Here is a 17,178-nt window from a genome sequence, read left to right as displayed (position 1 = left end):
TATTTTTAAGATTGGAGCATCTAAGAGTGCTTCTGTTATCTTTTCTTCATCCAGTGTTTGTGGACGTTGTAAGATATTAAAAACTTTTTTAATTTGTTCTTGGAAGAATGTTACAGTGAACTGGTTGTCATCTTGTGAAACTTTAACTTGTGCAAAACAGTTGGTAATACATTTATCTCTTTTTTGCGTCAGATTACAGTTACCACATTTTATAATCTTGGCAGTAAAAGATCCATCTGCTACCTTTTTGTGGCACTGTAAACATGAAAGGTACTTTCCGAATGTTAGCAGACCAATGACTTCAACCTTGGCCTCTGTGGTTGTAAAAGAATCAGGCAGTTCAACAGACTGGGGTAAGGATTCAATGAAGTCCTCTGCTTCCGACACTGTACAGTCATGCATCGTTGTGCCCAAGGCTAGTTTGTCAGACTTGTATTCTTTTATAACTCTAACGTTATGGAATGTATAAGTTTTTCCTTCACTGACTTCATTTATTTTGTCTTCCCAGAGAGTTAATGTTATTGTTCCGGATGGATCGCTGAGGAAGCATTCAGCTTTACATTTTTCTCCATTCGCTGTAGTTACTTTTTTTGTACCACTGATCTTTGTAACTTTCGCTTTAATTGTTATCAGCTGTTGGAAGTGGACACCAGAGAGTGACGCTATGTTATTTGTTTGTGGTATTTCTTTTGGTGTGAATGATACCTTGGTTGCGTCAATTCGGACTTTGTTGTCCATAAGTACTGTATTTGATTTAAGATCCATTTGGAAGTTGCTGAGCTTCACAGGGCTCTTTTTTGAACTTCTGGCTTTCAGGTCATCGTGTTTTTTTGTGGCAAAGCATATTGCTCTAACGGTACTATCAGAGCCAGTTTGAAGTAACATTTCAAAGTAGCTTGATTTTGAGCTTTTCTTCACTGGCGATACAGCATGGAGATATCCTGTTAGTTCATGATTTTTGTCCATGTTAAAGCTGTTGAGAGAAAGAGATTTAAAATGAATACTTTGTAGCAAGATAATAAATTTTAATATATTTTAATTAAAGAAATTGTATTTTTGCGTTGTACATGTAAAGTTGTAATGTAATGTTTAAAGCAAAGTAATACTTGCCTTTGTAAGTTTTAATCAAATGGCGGGGAAAAGAGAGCGTTCAGGGTTACTATCCAAAATTAGACAGCAACCTCAAACAACACAAGAAAATTTAAACTACATGTAGCAGTTCTCAATGAGAAATGAGTGCTGCTGTTAGTTGCATGTTTTAATACTACGTACAATATGTGCTATTATTTGTTTATAAAATACAAGGCGAATATCTAATCCTACTGGAGTTATGACGATTGCAGCTCATTTACAGATGTCAACTCATGCTTTTATTTGTTTATAAAATACAAAGAAAATAACTAATCCTACCCGGCCAAGTTACGACGCTTGGAGCTCATTTACAGATGTGGTATTAAAGCTTCCTTTTGAAACATTTAAGCAACAGAATCCTCTTTTAAGCTCAGTTACACCACACAAAAGAGTTTTATTTTCGATATTTCTAGTTTCTTTGACACTTTTACGGTTAATTTATCGATGGCTTCAAGAATATTGACGGCTGTCTACAGCAGCAATTATGTTCGAATTAATGCACAGATTGCTTTATGATCTGAAAAATATGTTTCTAAAATGTGCAAATTCACCTGTGATTCAGGTAAATTAGTATAAATGTGGTCTATGGTGGTTCTGTTGTCAGTTGTATAACATGATATTAATTGCCCGTAGCTGTTTTCTCTAATGAAGAAATTATAAAGAGGAAGTTTCTCTTTTTCATTTAACCAGTTCACATTAAAATCACCCATAAATAGTTTAAATTGGGAACAGTTCATAGTCAGAAGTTCTGTTAATGCTAAACACATCTGTCGTACAGGCACTCTGGGTGACCGATACACACCTATTATGGTAATTTGTGGTATTTTTTCAAGTTTTACAATAGTTATTTCTACGCCATTTGTGTTCATGCAAACTGGATACCCAGGAATAAAACTTATTTTACTATACACAGCTGTTCCACCATAAGGTCTGGTATTACATGTTGTGCATTGACTGTCATTTCTAAATAAACTGTAGCCACTAATTGTGTATGCAGTATTGCTGTCTAAAGTATATAACCTTGTTTCTGAGAATATACTGACATCAGTATGTGAATAGTTCAAATCTTTGCGTATGTCGTCTATATGTTTATGCAATGATCTTGAATTAAGGAAGCATAACTTAACAGTAGGTTCATGTATTTCATAAATAGGAGTTAAAGAAAAGTGGAGATGCTTTTCTGTCCGTAAGCGTTGCATTTCTGCTTTAACATCATGATTTACAGCTATTTTGTTCTCACAAAGGTCAGTTATGTAAAGCCCTTCTATAGTTGTTACTCTACTTAATCCTACATAATGAATGTGAGGTATTGCTCTCCTGGTGTTAAAGTTAACTACTATTCTTGTCTCAGTGTCACCTTGTGATCTGTGAATGGTTTTAGCAGCTGCAGGTCTCAATGGAAATTGCTTTCTCACAACCTGAGCTGTTCTGTTTCTTCCAACTGCAAATTGTGCAGTGATAGGTTTGATAGGAGTCCATTTGCGTTCAATACCTTGTACAAATAAGTGCCTATAATCATGTCTAGTTTTTCCTCCTACATGTGCTTGGTCAAATTCTACCCATATTATTCCAGAAGGTCTGTTTTTGTCATGTAATTGTATCTTCCTTACAATATTAGCAGCACCATTTGTCATGCCATCATCAGTCCTTAGATTCACTGCGATTTCTGTTCTTTCACCTTCAGCAAGTTGAAGGTTTAAAGGTAATTGCTTAGTTTTTCTAGGATCAAGTGGTACTTGCTTTAAGATCTTATCCCTTAGTTCTGCAGAGTTAGCACCCACAACACTATCTAAGGCTTTAATTGTATACTTTTCACCAGTTGCAGCCATGTGAACTCTCCTATTAAACTCATCAACTTTAGAATTCTGTATGAACAAATGGGGGACATTGATAGGGTAATTTGTACAATTTTCTGAAATGCATCTCTCTTTAAGTTTTGCAATGTCTTCTGGAGTGTGATTACCTTCTCGTAACCTGTTAAGAAGTTGAGCAAATTCTTTGCTTTCTCTTTGTCTCATAATTTCTTCTAATTCAAACATTGTATATAGTTCTTGCCACAAGTTGGAAGCAAGAGCTCGATATTCTGAGTTGTTCATATCTTTAAACACATAACCATCCATAACAGGTTCTAACTGAAATAAATCACCAGGTGCTATCATGCTTACACCTCCAAATGGTTCTTTGCTGCCCATAATATCTTTTAATCTGTTATTTATTTGTACATTAAACATAGTATTGCCAACCATTGAAATTTCATCCAAAAATATTAGTTTCACTGCATGAAGTTTACATCTCAGAGTGTTAAGTCTACTTGAGTCAAGAGGTTTATAAATCTTTAGTGACTGGCTTGCTGGAATTGCCAAGGTACTGTGTATTGTATTACCTTGTATGCCAAAAGCAGCTTTTCCAGTTGGTGCTAATAACAGTATTTTAACATCATTGAAGTCTTCACCAGCTCTGGAGTTGTAATATTTTAGTGCTGCTTGATATAGACATTTGACCAGATGGGACTTGCCCACTCCAGCTCCTCCAGAGAGGAAATAGTAGAATGGTTTGTCTGATGTTTTAACAATATGCAAGATATGATAAAAAAATTCCTTTTGCTTTTGATTTAGTGTTTGCACCAATTGTCTGTACTCTTGGTCTTGTAATTCATTTAGTATCAGTGGTTCACTAGTTTCTATTGCTGAAGGAATTCCAACATCTTCTGATAAATCATAGTTTTCATTGAGATCAGGATGCAAATCTTGAAGACCCTCAGCCTCATCCTGGTATTCTCTGTTTTGTGTAAATGGTGCTATTGAGTCAAAATGATCATTGTCTTCATCAAGATGAATCAAGTGTTCATGGATTTTGTCTAAGTCTTCACTGCAAACAGCATATAGTTTCATTTGATTATTTATACTATCTTTTATATTTATGAAACGTTCTTGGTAGGAGGAACAGTTAGCTAACAAATCAGTGTCCTCATTTCTCCATGACGTAAACAGCATTATTAATTCACGATAATGTTTTTCTGGATCTTTTTCACAGTTATACCAAACACTTCTTATAATTCTAGCCTTTGATCTTTTTTTGTTACTTTTGGGATTGATGAGATTATCCTCAAAAAGGTCATCGTCATTTTGTTCATCATCAGCTGTTTCTAATGGAAGGTTATCAGAATCTCTTTCGAATGATTTTTTTGCATATGGTTTTCCACATGAGTCATACCATGCAGTCCAATCTGCCAATGTTAAGTATTCAAGACTTAAAGGGCGTTTTGCATATCTTTGCAAAAGACCATTGGTATATACATCTTCACAATCATCATCCATTTCTTCAATGTCATTTATTGATTTTAAAAGCTGAACTCTTTCATTAGGAGGAGTGGTATTTATGAATATTACTTGACGAGAAGACTTCTTCATAGGAAGCTGTAAAACAATGTAAACAGCTTCTTGTGCACTTATCTCGACACTGTTTAAAAATTTGTTTCCAATGTCTCGGACTTGTTGCTTTATGCTAGAATTTCCTTTTCTGGCTTCAGCACATGCTTGTCGTAAAAGTTCACTCATTCCTTTTTGTGCTTTAGAAATATACGAAACTATGTACATGGCACATGCATACACATCAAGTACAAACTGGATATCCATGTTTGCTCTCCACGCCTCGAGGGAAGCAGGATTATAGTTGTTTATTCTTAACTCATTCGGTTTTCTTTTTAAAAACACAGTTGGTGAATTTAACGATGACCTCACAGCTAGTCGATATTCATTTTCAGTAACTTTTAATTTGACAAGTAGTTGTTCAAATGTTATAGGTTCGCCTTCTTTCATATCATTTAATTGCTTGTTGATTATTTTCCAAGTGTCTTTGTGCTGTTTTATTTTATTTTGTGGCATGTCTGCTTCTAAAGGGTAAAGAATTTCAGTTGCTCTCATAGGAGGTTGTGGATAGTTAAATCGACATTCATTCTTTGACTTTTTTCTACAAGTGTGACAATGCCTGTGAATTTGCCTGTTCACTAGTTTATGTAATTCTGTATTATCAACTGGCCACTGACAACTAATTATTTTATCAATAAAGTCTGTAACGGCAGCATCGTCGTCGACTCCAAATACTGGTGCATCTTCAAGCCATATAAGCATGTGTATGTGGGGTGAGCCCCGCTGCTGGTATTCTACTCGGTAAAACCAGTCAGAAATTTTGCCTAATGGTTGAGCTTTACCAAAAAGAAAGTTCGTGAGAAATTGACTAATTTGATAATCAAAATGTCTAGCACATGTCACTGGGTCACTTTGAATAAGCCTGCATTTCTCATCCCAGGTCATATTTTCAAGCTCACTGGTAGTGTAGTCTTTGTGATCAACTACCTGGCCAAGTATTCGAAGGAAATGTATCCATTGTGTTTCTGCTGAAGAAAAACTACAGAATATAGAAGATGGTCCTAATTGTCTTATCATTGCAAACAAATCTTTCTTAGCCTTTTCAAAATATGGTGGTGAACCTCTTAATGCTCTCAAGAATTGGAATCCTTCATCAAGATGAATCAAGCGCTCTATTGCTCCTTCACATTTCAACTGTCCTGCATTTAAAGATCTATTATTTCCTTTGCACTTCCTAAGAGCAACTTGTGATTTCCCTAACATAATTTTCATTTGAAGTTTTTTTGTTTTAAAGAATATATTTTCAACACACATAGCAGCTCTCCTATCTGAGCGTCTTAGTTCAGATTTACAGATGTCGCTATAATGAACGCTAACTAGTCTATCTTTATTTTCCGGCCGACCTTGACCAAGGAATATACCAGGATACGCTAATTCTTCAGAATATTGATCTCTGAATATACTTAGGGGTTTGGTTCCTTCTCCTGGTGCAACATTTAATATATGTTGAGGCTCACTGTCTTCAACAAATTCTGTGTTCGTCAACATGGTGTCAGTAACACCAGCAGGTATTTCTGCCTCATCTTCAGTCCACTGATCATCACTATCAGTGACATCACTTCCACTAATATTACTTTGCTTATTGCAGCTACTGGTGTTTTGTATTTCTTCTGATTGTTCATTTTGATTTTCAGGATTAGTTTCACCTAATAAACTGTTTACTCCCCAGTCTTGATTTACAGTTATTCCTTCCTGTTTGTAGAGAGTGCTGTTATTAACTAGCCAATTGGCTGCTTGAACAACTTTATGTGGCCTTATATTGAGAGACAATGCTGAGCTTTTGTATTGCAATTTTCTCTTTAAATTGACTTTAATTGTACCAGCATCATTGGGTAACCTTGGTAAGATATTGACAGTATCAGTTACTTCTGCTGGGACATTTACAACATTTCCATGTATTTTGAATTGCCTTCCTCTTGGAGCTTGCATTAATTTTTGAAATGCAAGTCTTGGAGCTACAAGCCTACATTCCAGTTCATTGAGGTCAAAAAATTCAGGTTTTATTGGAAAACTCATTCCATTCAATATGGCAAGGGGTGGAACTTTATTCTTTGCTAAGTAATTATGACAAGTTCTACATAGCCACTCTTTATTGTTGACACTTTTTGTTTTTATAAGATATTTTTCAGCAGCAGGGTTTGATTTTCTTATTTTAGTAGCTGGGTAAACATTGTGTTTATACCACAGCTGATCACAACAACTACAAATATATAAGGGGCCCTGTGACACAATGTCATGAAACCTCATTATTAAGGCAGCCATGTTTTGTATTTTTTCGTTTTTTTCTTTTTGACTTTCAGCATTATTATTTTCTTTAGTGGTTGAGGTTTGCTTCTTGTTTTTACACTTATACTTTTGATTCATTTTAGTAGCCCTTTTGTTATTTCTGTAATGTTTCATGTAAGAAGTCCAGTTTTTTTTCTGCTCCTGTGTCTTGGATTTGCATTTATCATTTCCACTACTGTTAGTGCTTATTCTTAAATTGTTTACATCAGAATTGTGTTTTCTTTTTCGACTTCCATTATTTACTAGTACAGCATTTGTATTCTCTTTAGTGGGTGAACTTTGTTTATCACTGTTACATTCATAGCTTTGATTCATTTTACCAGCCCTTCTGTTATTTCTGTAATAATTCATGTAAGAATTCCATTTATTTTTTTGCTCATGAGTTTTGGATCTGCATTCATGGTTTTCACTGTTCTTAGTACTTATCCTAACATCGTTCAGATGGGAATAATTGTGTTTTCTTTTTTGACTACCATTATTTACAAATACAGCATTTGTATTCTCTTTAGTGGGTGAACTTTGTTTATCACTGTTACGTTCACAGCTTTGATTCTTTTTACCAGCCCTTCTGTTATTTCTGTAATAATTCATGTAAGAATTCCATTTGCTTTTTTTTTCATTGCTCTTAGTGGTTATTCTAACATCATTCAGATTGGAATAATTATTGTGTTTTCTTTTTCCAGTACTATTGTGTACTTGTTCAGGAAGAACATTTTGTTCTGTAAAATTGAAATCACTATTGTGACTTCTGTAAGGGTGCTCATTTCCTGAGTAAGAGCTATTTGGTATTGTTGATACATAATGCACTTCGTTTACATGACCTATATATATTGTTCTTGGTTGCTGTGATGATGAATGGCGTGGCTCTATTAAAGTTGCCTGTCCAAAATTTATGTGAGATTCTACAATATAAATTTGTATATTAAGTGATTCTGCAACTGCTTGTACAATTAATGCATCACACCATGTACCTTGCATTGACATATTTGTCAAGTAACCATTCCATGAGTTCTGAGTGTTGCTTTCAATGAAACGTTCAGGGTTATCCCTGAGGTATTGGACAGCAGCTTGTCTGATGTGAAAGTGATGACTGGGATTACCATACAATTGATGTGATACGGCTTTAAAAAAGCAGTCACCTGCACCACCCACATCTAAAGCTATCAATCCCAACTGTCCTAATCGAAAGTTAAGCAATGTTGAGGAATCCACTGACAAATTGGTCTGATTGTTCACATTCTGTTCGGGACCTGGATTTAATTCAACGTCACCTGATCTCAAAAGATTCATCCTTGATACGCAATATGTTTTAGCCGGGCAAGTTGATTTTTTAATTTTACCTGAACAACAGCTACTAGTTTGCTTTCTTTTTTTTGACTTTTTTGTTGCCAGTCTTTTAAAATTGACTAAGGAAGTAATAAAAGCGTTGCATTTTTGTAAATACCGTATATACCACAATTTATAGTGAGTAACCAAGTCATACAATCTTGAAGATTTAGGGGTACATTTCTTAAAAATAAACTTTAGCTTGCTTCTAGCTTTTCTCTTTTTCATATAATTTAGGACCTTTTTCACAGGTATTCTAGATGGCTCTCAGTCTCTATGTCGTTTTACTTGTTTAACGAACTTGGAATTTTTCCGAGGGGAATGTTTGTGGAATTCTTTCGATGGCGGTACATCAACAATGGAAGCTCCCACAACAAATCTTACATCTGTTTTTAAAGATCTGTTAGAAACTATCCTTAGATAACAAATATCATGAATTGTACTTCTACACTTCCCTTGTAGGTTAAAAATTGCAACAGCTTTCGCAAATGTCTGGCCAGTGAAAGGTATTTTCCCTTTAGGGGCGATTTCATTTCCCAAACAGCGGGTTAAACAGGGCATATTTCCCTCAGTGGGCTTTATAATCCCCAAAAGGGGCTCAATAATTCCCGTAATGGGCCTTTCTCTCCCCAAATGGGGCTCATTTATTCACCGAAGGGACTTTCTTTTCCCCAAATGGGGCTCATAAAGCTTATTTTGTGTCCAAGGCACTCGCAATATCGCCGAGTGGTGATGCTGTTGGCGCCAAGAGAGCTTCCATCGATCTACAACTTCAAAGCATCTTTCAAAACCTTTCACACGGCCGGACAAACAAGTAGTGCGAATGCTGTGGCAAATGGACAAAATACCCTTTAAGAAATCCATCACAAAGATGAAAAACGAAAAGATCACTTACCTAGCAAGCAACAAACACTGCAATAAGCTCACGTGAAATATACCACAAGATGGCGTACCTCTTCCTTCGAAAGCACATGGTTGTTGACGAAGTTGACGTTTCCTTTTCTCGTATTTGATTGCTTCCGAGTCTTTCCGGAAATTAGTTGTGTGCCACGAGCTGTTGGCGTTGTCCATTTCTCAAATCCGATTGGTTCCAATATTCCCCAGAGGAACGAATTTAACCCGAAAGTATTACACCCGAAAGTATTACAGGCTACCGAAAGTATTACACTTTGAGAATACTTCATGTAACATGTCACGAAATGGAATCCACGGTGAAACGTCATGAGAAAATCCGCGATTTTATCTTATATGAAGTAATGGTCGCGCGTTTTACAGCTTATCATTGTGTCTGCATGCAAATGCAGCAGACACAAAAATGAAAGTAAGAAGTTGTTGGAAGGTTTTTAAGAGTAGACGGAAAACAAAGGCTGGAAAAAAGAAGAAATCAATGCGCACTGTACAAGACAGACACCTAGAGGTGCTTTCATATAGCAGTCTCACAAAGGTAGGGAAAAAGAAAGAAAAGTGAGCAAGCTTTCATTAGCGCTCCTGTGAGAAGATCTCGTGAAGCCTGGAAGAGTCAGGTTGGCCCGTCTTGCTTGATAGCAGGAGGTTTAAACCTTCCATGGGTTTCGCGAGTGCGATATTCTAATGAAGCAGCGCTAATGCGAGCCCGCGAGCACGCTATCCCAGAGGTATCACAGAAAATGTGTCAATTACTGACTGGTGGTTTTAATAAATGCGTAATGGAATCGAGTAATGGCTTTCTTTCACCTGAACGATCAAATAAAGCTCAGTCGCTAAAAATATTTAAGAAAGGATCAAAAATAGTTGTAGATACCGAAGATTTTCACGCGTCATGAACAACAACCCAGAAAAACGTAGATTGTAATTCCCAAACATCTCATTTCTGGAAAATCGCCCCTGGACAGACGACTTGGTACTTTTTTCGGATGCTTTGCTCATTAAAATTCACTTCAGTAATCAATGGTGCTTACCCATAAACTGTGGTGGTGCACCAGGGGGAAGCATGGGTGGAGGTGGCGGTAGATTCATCATCGCGGACATAGGGGGCGGAGGTGGCGCTCGTGATGCGGCCATCGTACCCAGGGAGGGAGGGGGCGGGATAGCTGTGGTCGGTGGTAGCGGGGCATCGGGAGGTTTATCTTGCTCTGGTACCTTTGGTCCGATTCGTTCTCGTTCTTCTGAGGGCCTGAAGGGCAACATAAGAACTGGGAATAAGTACTTACATGTATGGCCACTGTCCCTTCGAAGAACACGATATCAGCAAGGATCCATGTGACCATGGCTGAACCGTTTAGTTAAAGCTGTGACCCAGACTTGTAAAATGTTCCTTAGTGTTTTTTCCTTGAGGGTCCTCTTCGCCGACCAAATTAACAATAGCTCGGATATTTGTCCGCGGACATTATCTTTTACGAGATGAGGATAGTTTTCTGAGAGCGAAGTTTGAAGAGAACTGTGAGCTTAGAGGAACAGATAATGTCCAAGGACAAAGATATGAGCACATGTTCGCGCCAACTGGAGGCTACTGTGTTTAACATCCTTTTAAATATTTTTCGATGCGCGGGAAAAATGTCTACCAAAACCCCACATTTTGCTGAGTGGGATGTTTATTTGTCAGTGTTATCTGGTACGCCTTTCATAAACAAACAAACATGTCCAATCTCCTGTAACGATGGCTAAACGCTGTCTCTTCCCGAATTAAAAGTTTGCTAACGAACGCTTTTATCGTGTTAGAGGTAAGGTGTGAAAATTGGGAATATCACTCGACGTATATCCTCGCCTTTTCACCAGATTTAAGTTAGGAATATTTGGTCTCGCAAAGACCAATCCCACGCGAGCAAAAATTTTCGATGGATTATTATAAGCAATCATTGGATGAGGTTGAGCAAGATTTCATGAATTATCAAAACCGAGGTCTGAGGTATCTGCGGAAGCCAAAGGCTTCGGCAGATAACACAAAAACGAGGTTTGATTCGCTCTCGCAAACTGTTGCTTCTTGAAACAACTTAGATGTCCGCTGACGGAAATCTTGCGCAACATGGAGCACAGAGTTAAGACTTCAGAGTTCACACTCACGTGAGTCCCTTCGATTTGTGTATGGCCTCGATCTGTTGTTCAATTGTCACGCCTTGTTGAGCCAAGCGTGACGTGGCCGCCACGGAAGCTGTGTGACCATCCCATGTGACCTTCTCTGGTTTTCGGATGTCTTCTTCCCCGATCTTCTTACCGATGACAGTTTCTTCGTCACCAGCTCCAAAGATGTCGGTACGGCGCTCGGCCAGCTGCTTCAGACTGCTTCCAATTGACATACCTGGCAGACAAATGGAAGTATGCTTTAGGCATCCAAAGAAATTCAAAATGGCCAGAATTTAGCCAAGACTTTGTCTAGACTTTGTCATGGTCAATAAAACACACAGAGAAAGAGAGAAGATGGAGAGGTTGTAAAAGGAAACAAAAAAAAAAAAAAAAAAAAGAAGACTGGCTAACAACTTGGACGGAACAAGCTTGATAAACTTCCAGACGCCAAAAATCAAACGAACGTCGATTCCACTGAAATTTTTTTGGGCTTTGGAATTTCACCGAGACGTCTGCCCCGCGAGATCTCGCTCGAGAAAAAAAAAATTACCTTCTTTCCAAACTCGTTTTCGACTCTATGCTCTTCGTAATCATAATGTTTTCAGGCACAATAATTAATCTGAAATGGCCTCACAGTGCCTTGACACAGGCGTCTCAGAAAACAGACTTCCAGTCAATAGTCTTTTCTAAAAATAGCTTTAGTAACACGACCCTCCCCCCTCCCTTTCTATTTTTCTTGTTTTAACCTCATAGCGTATTCACACCGAGCAGATTGAATGACCATTAGCAACTCTTTTACCTTCGGCAAACACTTGTTCCTGCTCTTTCTTCTCCTGCATCACCCTGTCTCTCTGCTCCCTCCAGCGTGGATCCAACAGACTAATCTTCATGTGCTCAGCCATGTTCTCTGCAGGGACCCGCTCGCCTGTGATTGGTGAGATCAGGAACTTGTCCGTCTGTGCCAGGGGTGCAGGCGTTTTAGGAGCCTTAGGATCATAATTTCTCCGGATTTGGATGTTCGATCCAGGGGCCGTGGGAGGTAGGGGCGGTTTGGGGCCGGGCTCCGAGGGGATCGGTGGAAGAGGTACCTCACTGATGTCTGTGCTTTTCTAGAAGATTAAAACAACATGGCCGTCACGGTCTTTGCAGAAGAGTCATAAACGCTAAAACAAACACACTAAAAGCTTTTGCGGACAACCTCGTATGTGAACAACTCTTCTCCCATTCTCCTTCACAAAGTCTTGTTTCAATCCCCGTCCAAAATTTGATATTTGAACTTTCTCATAAGCGGACGCCGACGAGGGTGTAGGTACCATGTAGGTTGATGAAAAGGTACAAGCACTGTAGGTAGTAACTTAAGATAGGATTGTCTTACCCCAGTTGGCTCCTTCATAGGAGGGGGAGGTGGAGGAACTTGTAACAATGGCGGCTCTGGTTCATCGACTTCCATCTCCACATCCATGTTGACTTCCATATCATCTGGCGTAGGACCATCATCCTACAAACAGTAATGATAAACTTTTCAGTTTTGACCTGAAAAAGCACATGAAACATTAAAGCAACTATCAAATTTAAATTTATCACAACCTACACACCTGAACTTGTTCATAGCGCTCCTGTGCCAATATCCTGGCTCCAAGCTGTTCTCTACTTACTGGTGGAGGCAGGTTGGCTAAAATAACGCAACACAAGGATCTTAATAAATAGAAACAAATGTTTTGAAAGAGTAATGCTTAATTGCAGGTGTAAATGGTGCTTTTCTGTGAAGGTTTTTGACAGCTTTCCCCTTCAGCAGCTGTGAAACTTGGACAACTGCAAATTGTAGCTGTCTCTACTGACAACCTAAAAACAGCATTTTTTCAAAAACATCACTCACTTCCTGTGTTTCTTAAATCAAACCATGAACACTATAACTCTCAAAATCTGAATGTTAAACCTCCCTTCTAGCTACTACATGTTTCCCTGTAAATTAGTAAGACAATTTGGTAGTACACCTGGACATGTAGATCAAGATAACAAATTCTAACAGACGAGTTTGAGTAATGGCTCCCAACCTGTTTGCTGGATAATGTATGGATACCAAAGGGAGAAGTTCTATGTTTGACACTTCTGAGATTTAAAGGGTTCAACCCTGGTAGAATTGTAAAGTGAGTATATTGGCTCATATACCATAACTGCTAAACCAATAAAAAGTCTTGAATTGCACTATCTAATGATCAAGTTTTTAATAATGTATGGATACCAAAGGGAGAAGTGGTGGATGTTAGACACCTCTGAGAGTTAAAGGGTTCAGCCCTGGTAGAATTGTAAAGTGAGTAACCAACCTGTTTCGTTGTCTTTGAAGTCCACCGTTTCCACCACAACAAAGTCATGCCAGTCCACTGATGCAAATGCAACTAAATTTGAAGAAGGAAAATAATCAGTTTAGGAATAGTTCATTCCCATACAATTGAGCACTGCATATCAACTTTAAGCCCGCGGAGAAATTTTAAGGAACACACACACATAGTAATTACCCCGGCTTGCAGTTCACCAAGAGTAAGAAAAGATTTCATAAACAAGAGAGGCTTTAATAACTACCACACTCAGAACAAATTACAAGTACTTCACATAAAAATGCAACAAAAATGTAAAATTCTTTGAAAAAAGAACTTTATGACCACAGTTGGATCTAGAACAGAAACCAAATGCTCAAAGAGAACCACACCCTCTAGGCTGTCTGTCCTTCAAACGACATGCACATGCACATGTACATGAATATATCTTTCAAAGAGTCACATAATATGAGTGAGTTGCACTGACTTGCAACTTTCAAGGTGCATCAGAATTGTGATCATTCTTGCAAAAGTTTACAAAAATGTTTCCATATAACAAGCTATTCCTGTCATTTCCCAAGTTTCAAAGATTTTGAGTTTCATGTTGCTTTCTAAAATATACCGCTATTGTTAATCACAAAGATACCAACCTCTTTCTTTTTCTTTTTCATCCTCCAATTTCTTTTTTTCTCTCTCTTGCTCCTTAATCCACTCCACACGATACATGACACGATCCAGAATCTAAGAAGATGCAAAGTATGTCAGCTACTCTGAATGATAACTAGAATACAAAAAAACCTTGTCCACAGACAGACTGACAGTTTTCTATTAATTACACCGACAAAGCCCACTGACGTATTGAATATGCTAGTGAATATAACTGTTATATATGAGGGGAGCCTGTCTCCTTTCCAGTTTTTATGTGGTACATAGAAATGTAGCGTATCATAAAAATGTACCCACCCCACCCCCCCCCCCCCAAAAAAAAATGTACAATATGAAAGAAAGTTAACTTTCAGACATTTGAACTACATATTCCTGGGTGGAAGATTAATATATTGACTACTAATTTTCACAAACGAAAGAGGATTACAATTCACTTAGCAACAAATCATTGTTAAAAAATTGATATAAACTTTATTTAAGTGTAGTAGACTTTTGTGATACCTCTTTGGGTTTGTAGGCATCCTTTTGCAACTTCTCTTTGATATCACTTGGGGGAATTAAGACCTGATGAGATGAAAGATTTATTGAACCTGGTTACAACACCTACTGCAGTACATGAGTGTGTTTGTGTGAAAATAGTGTGAAACAAAACATCACTAAACAAGTCTCACCTTCGTAAATTGTTCCACAAGCTTGGTGAAGTAGTTGAACAAACTGTGCTGTGGACGTAAGAAGTCAAACTGATAGTTTCTCTGCAATAAAAATGACGATTGTGATTGCAAGTCACAAGGGCTGTTTCAAAAAGCAATCTACATGTACAACTGAACTAGATATATAATTATTTTTCATTCTAGTAAGAGAAGTGATTCTCTCATTATCATTATCACTATCATTATCATTCACCCGCCTCCCAGTTAGCTCAATTGGTAGAGTGCTGGACTGTTGTGCGGGAGGTTGTGCATTCAAATCCAGCTGGACCAACACTCAGGGTCTTTAAATAACTGAGAAGAAAGTGCTGCCTTTGTAATAATATCTGCAAATGGTTAGACTTTCTAGTCTTCTTGGATAGGGACGATAAATGGAGGTCCTGTCTCACAAGCCCTTGTATGTGAAAAAAAAAAAATTGTGGGACACTAAAGAACCTACACACTGTTCGAAAAGGGTAGAGCACATAGTGCCCGGTGTTGTGGTCTATCTTTGTGTAGTGTCTATCAAATTGATGGGGGTACTGCGCCTTTGAATGTTGTATATTAGAAAGGGCGCAATATAAATAAGGAATTCATTCATTCATCATTCATTCAGTGTATTTATACTGATCACTGGTTTACACCAGCCTTTTCCCTATGGATCTGCTGATTGTTCTTTCAATTGATCAACTATAATTCACTTACACTCTACTAAATGAAAAATATAATAATTTTAGCTAGTGCATATACAACTGAATTGTCTCATGATAGTTAAGTGTCTTATGGCAAACATACTTGCTCTCGGTTCATGAGATTGGTTAGGAACTGACGCCCATTCCTTGCCACAAACTGTGCAGTTAGTTTTACAATATTCCTGTGAGTTTAAAAGGGATAAAAAATGATGACTTGCAATTACCATGAAAGACCTACATCTATATCAATACTCTACACTGTCTTCCTGTGTTTTTCCTTATTTTTGCTTTTAGACTATGGTGTTGAATCAAAAAGTATTCCCAGGTTGATATTATCATAGAATTCAATAATTCCCAATACTGTAACAGTATTCAGTACACAGATTATAGTTGAATTCAACTTTACTAATTAATACATGTAAATAACAATTTATATAACATAAGCAAAGTAAAGCGCGTGCTTTGATTGGTCAATTTAGCGTCCCCCATTTGCCCACGGGTGTACGCTGCTGACGTGAGCGAATGCAAAGACTATTTTTCCGTGCGCACTTGTTTTATCTGGTCGCGTAAGATTTGTTGAATAAAAGGGAACTCTTTAGCTCCAATGTATCAATGTTATGTTATAAAACAAATGGTAAACACCACAGCGTACACTATTGAGTTATGGATGCACTTGGGAGGTTTGCTAAGCACTCAAGAAGCTAGAGTCGCTCTCGGCTATTGCCTCGAGCGACTCTTACGCTTCTTTCGTGCTTAGCAACCTCCCGCGTGCATCCATAACTCAATAGTGTACACTGTGGTGTTTACCATTTGTTAAATGGTAAAACACAATCAAGGTTACTGATTTTACACCCAGAAAATTCTAAAAAAAAAAGAAAAGGAGTTAGCATATTATGAAGGTATTTTATTACTCACAGATCTAATGCAGATATGGAAGGTGGATCAGCCATAAATTCAAACTCAGGGGGAGGTTCTTTGGGTACAGGTGGCTCTGAAATTGCCACTGGTATCTGCATCAATGGTTTTGGCTGAAACCAAACACAAACAGAGTTCAAATGATGGAAATGTGAACAGTAATGCATTCATCCATCTTTGAGCATGCTCAAAAATTGACAATGGATATAACCATCTAACGTTTTACCAAGCTGCAACCATGTTGGTCATCTGGAGGCTGGAAAGATTTAGTTGACACAACTTGCTGTGCAAATCACCAACTTGAGCCCCAAAACTTTGTAATTGAAACTTTGGAGAATTGAGTGTTGAGTTTCACTCCAAGACTGTAAGACTGTGTTAGTCACTGTACAAGTGACTAACACAGTAGGCTGTAACAACCAATTCTCAAGATTAATCCACAAAAGATCTACACTATGTAGCTTTCATTTGGAGAATTTGCTCTCAGATCTCAGAAGTGAAAGAGTCAATAAGGGTCATAAAGATCCTTTAAAAATGTTCCTACCTTTTGTGGAACAGGAGCTGCTGGGATGACCTCCGGTTCTGATAAATAGTTTATGACCAATTTAATGCATTAAAGTATCACAAAGTTTATTAATTATATTACAGCAGACCAAACTACATGTACATGTATGACAAATTAAGTTCCAAAGCAATT

The 17,178-nt window shown here is 37.7% G+C and overlaps 2 protein-coding genes and 1 long non-coding RNA gene across 7 annotated transcripts in view; 1 reads left to right on the top strand and 2 right to left on the bottom strand.

Annotated features, from left to right (window-relative positions):
• The window catches only part of LOC148735249 (splicing factor 3A subunit 1-like), a 29,552-nt gene that overhangs the window by 9,735 nt on the left and 2,639 nt on the right, over positions 1-17,178 (bottom strand). For all 5 annotated transcript variants that reach the window (XM_088751542.1, XM_088751543.1, XM_088751541.1 and 2 more), the window contains 12 exons: positions 17,026-17,063; positions 16,485-16,597; positions 15,673-15,751; positions 14,863-14,943; positions 14,693-14,755; positions 14,176-14,266; positions 13,535-13,606; positions 12,806-12,882; positions 12,586-12,708; positions 12,010-12,319; positions 11,211-11,445; positions 10,109-10,323 (listed from right to left, as the gene is read on the bottom strand). In XM_088751542.1, the coding sequence (XP_088607668.1) occupies positions 10,109-10,323; positions 11,211-11,445; positions 12,010-12,319; positions 12,586-12,708; positions 12,806-12,882; positions 13,535-13,606; positions 14,176-14,266; positions 14,693-14,755; positions 14,863-14,943; positions 15,673-15,751; positions 16,485-16,597; positions 17,026-17,063 (1,497 nt within the window). The remainder of the gene's footprint in view (positions 1-10,108; positions 10,324-11,210; positions 11,446-12,009; positions 12,320-12,585; positions 12,709-12,805; positions 12,883-13,534; positions 13,607-14,175; positions 14,267-14,692; positions 14,756-14,862; positions 14,944-15,672; positions 15,752-16,484; positions 16,598-17,025; positions 17,064-17,178) is intronic.
• On the top strand, positions 213-1,066 carry LOC148735250 (uncharacterized). Its single transcript, XR_015998250.1, has 2 exons — positions 213-353; positions 509-1,066. It is a non-coding gene; the product is annotated as an uncharacterized LOC148735250 (long non-coding RNA).
• On the bottom strand, positions 1,214-9,567 carry LOC111338673 (uncharacterized). The gene is made up of 2 exons (XM_022945193.2): positions 9,067-9,567; positions 1,214-7,917 (listed from the first exon to the last, which is right to left on the bottom strand). Exons 1-2 carry the CDS (start codon positions 9,240-9,242, stop codon positions 1,614-1,616), a joined length of 6,480 nt encoding a protein of 2,159 aa, XP_022800928.2. The 5' UTR covers positions 9,243-9,567; the 3' UTR covers positions 1,214-1,613.

This window comes from Stylophora pistillata, chromosome 3, assembly GCF_964205215.1.
Source record: "Stylophora pistillata chromosome 3, jaStyPist1.2, whole genome shotgun sequence".
NCBI lineage: Eukaryota > Metazoa > Cnidaria > Anthozoa > Scleractinia > Pocilloporidae > Stylophora > Stylophora pistillata.
Note: the sequence above shows the minus strand (reverse complement) of the source record. Positions and strands in the feature narration are given on the sequence as shown.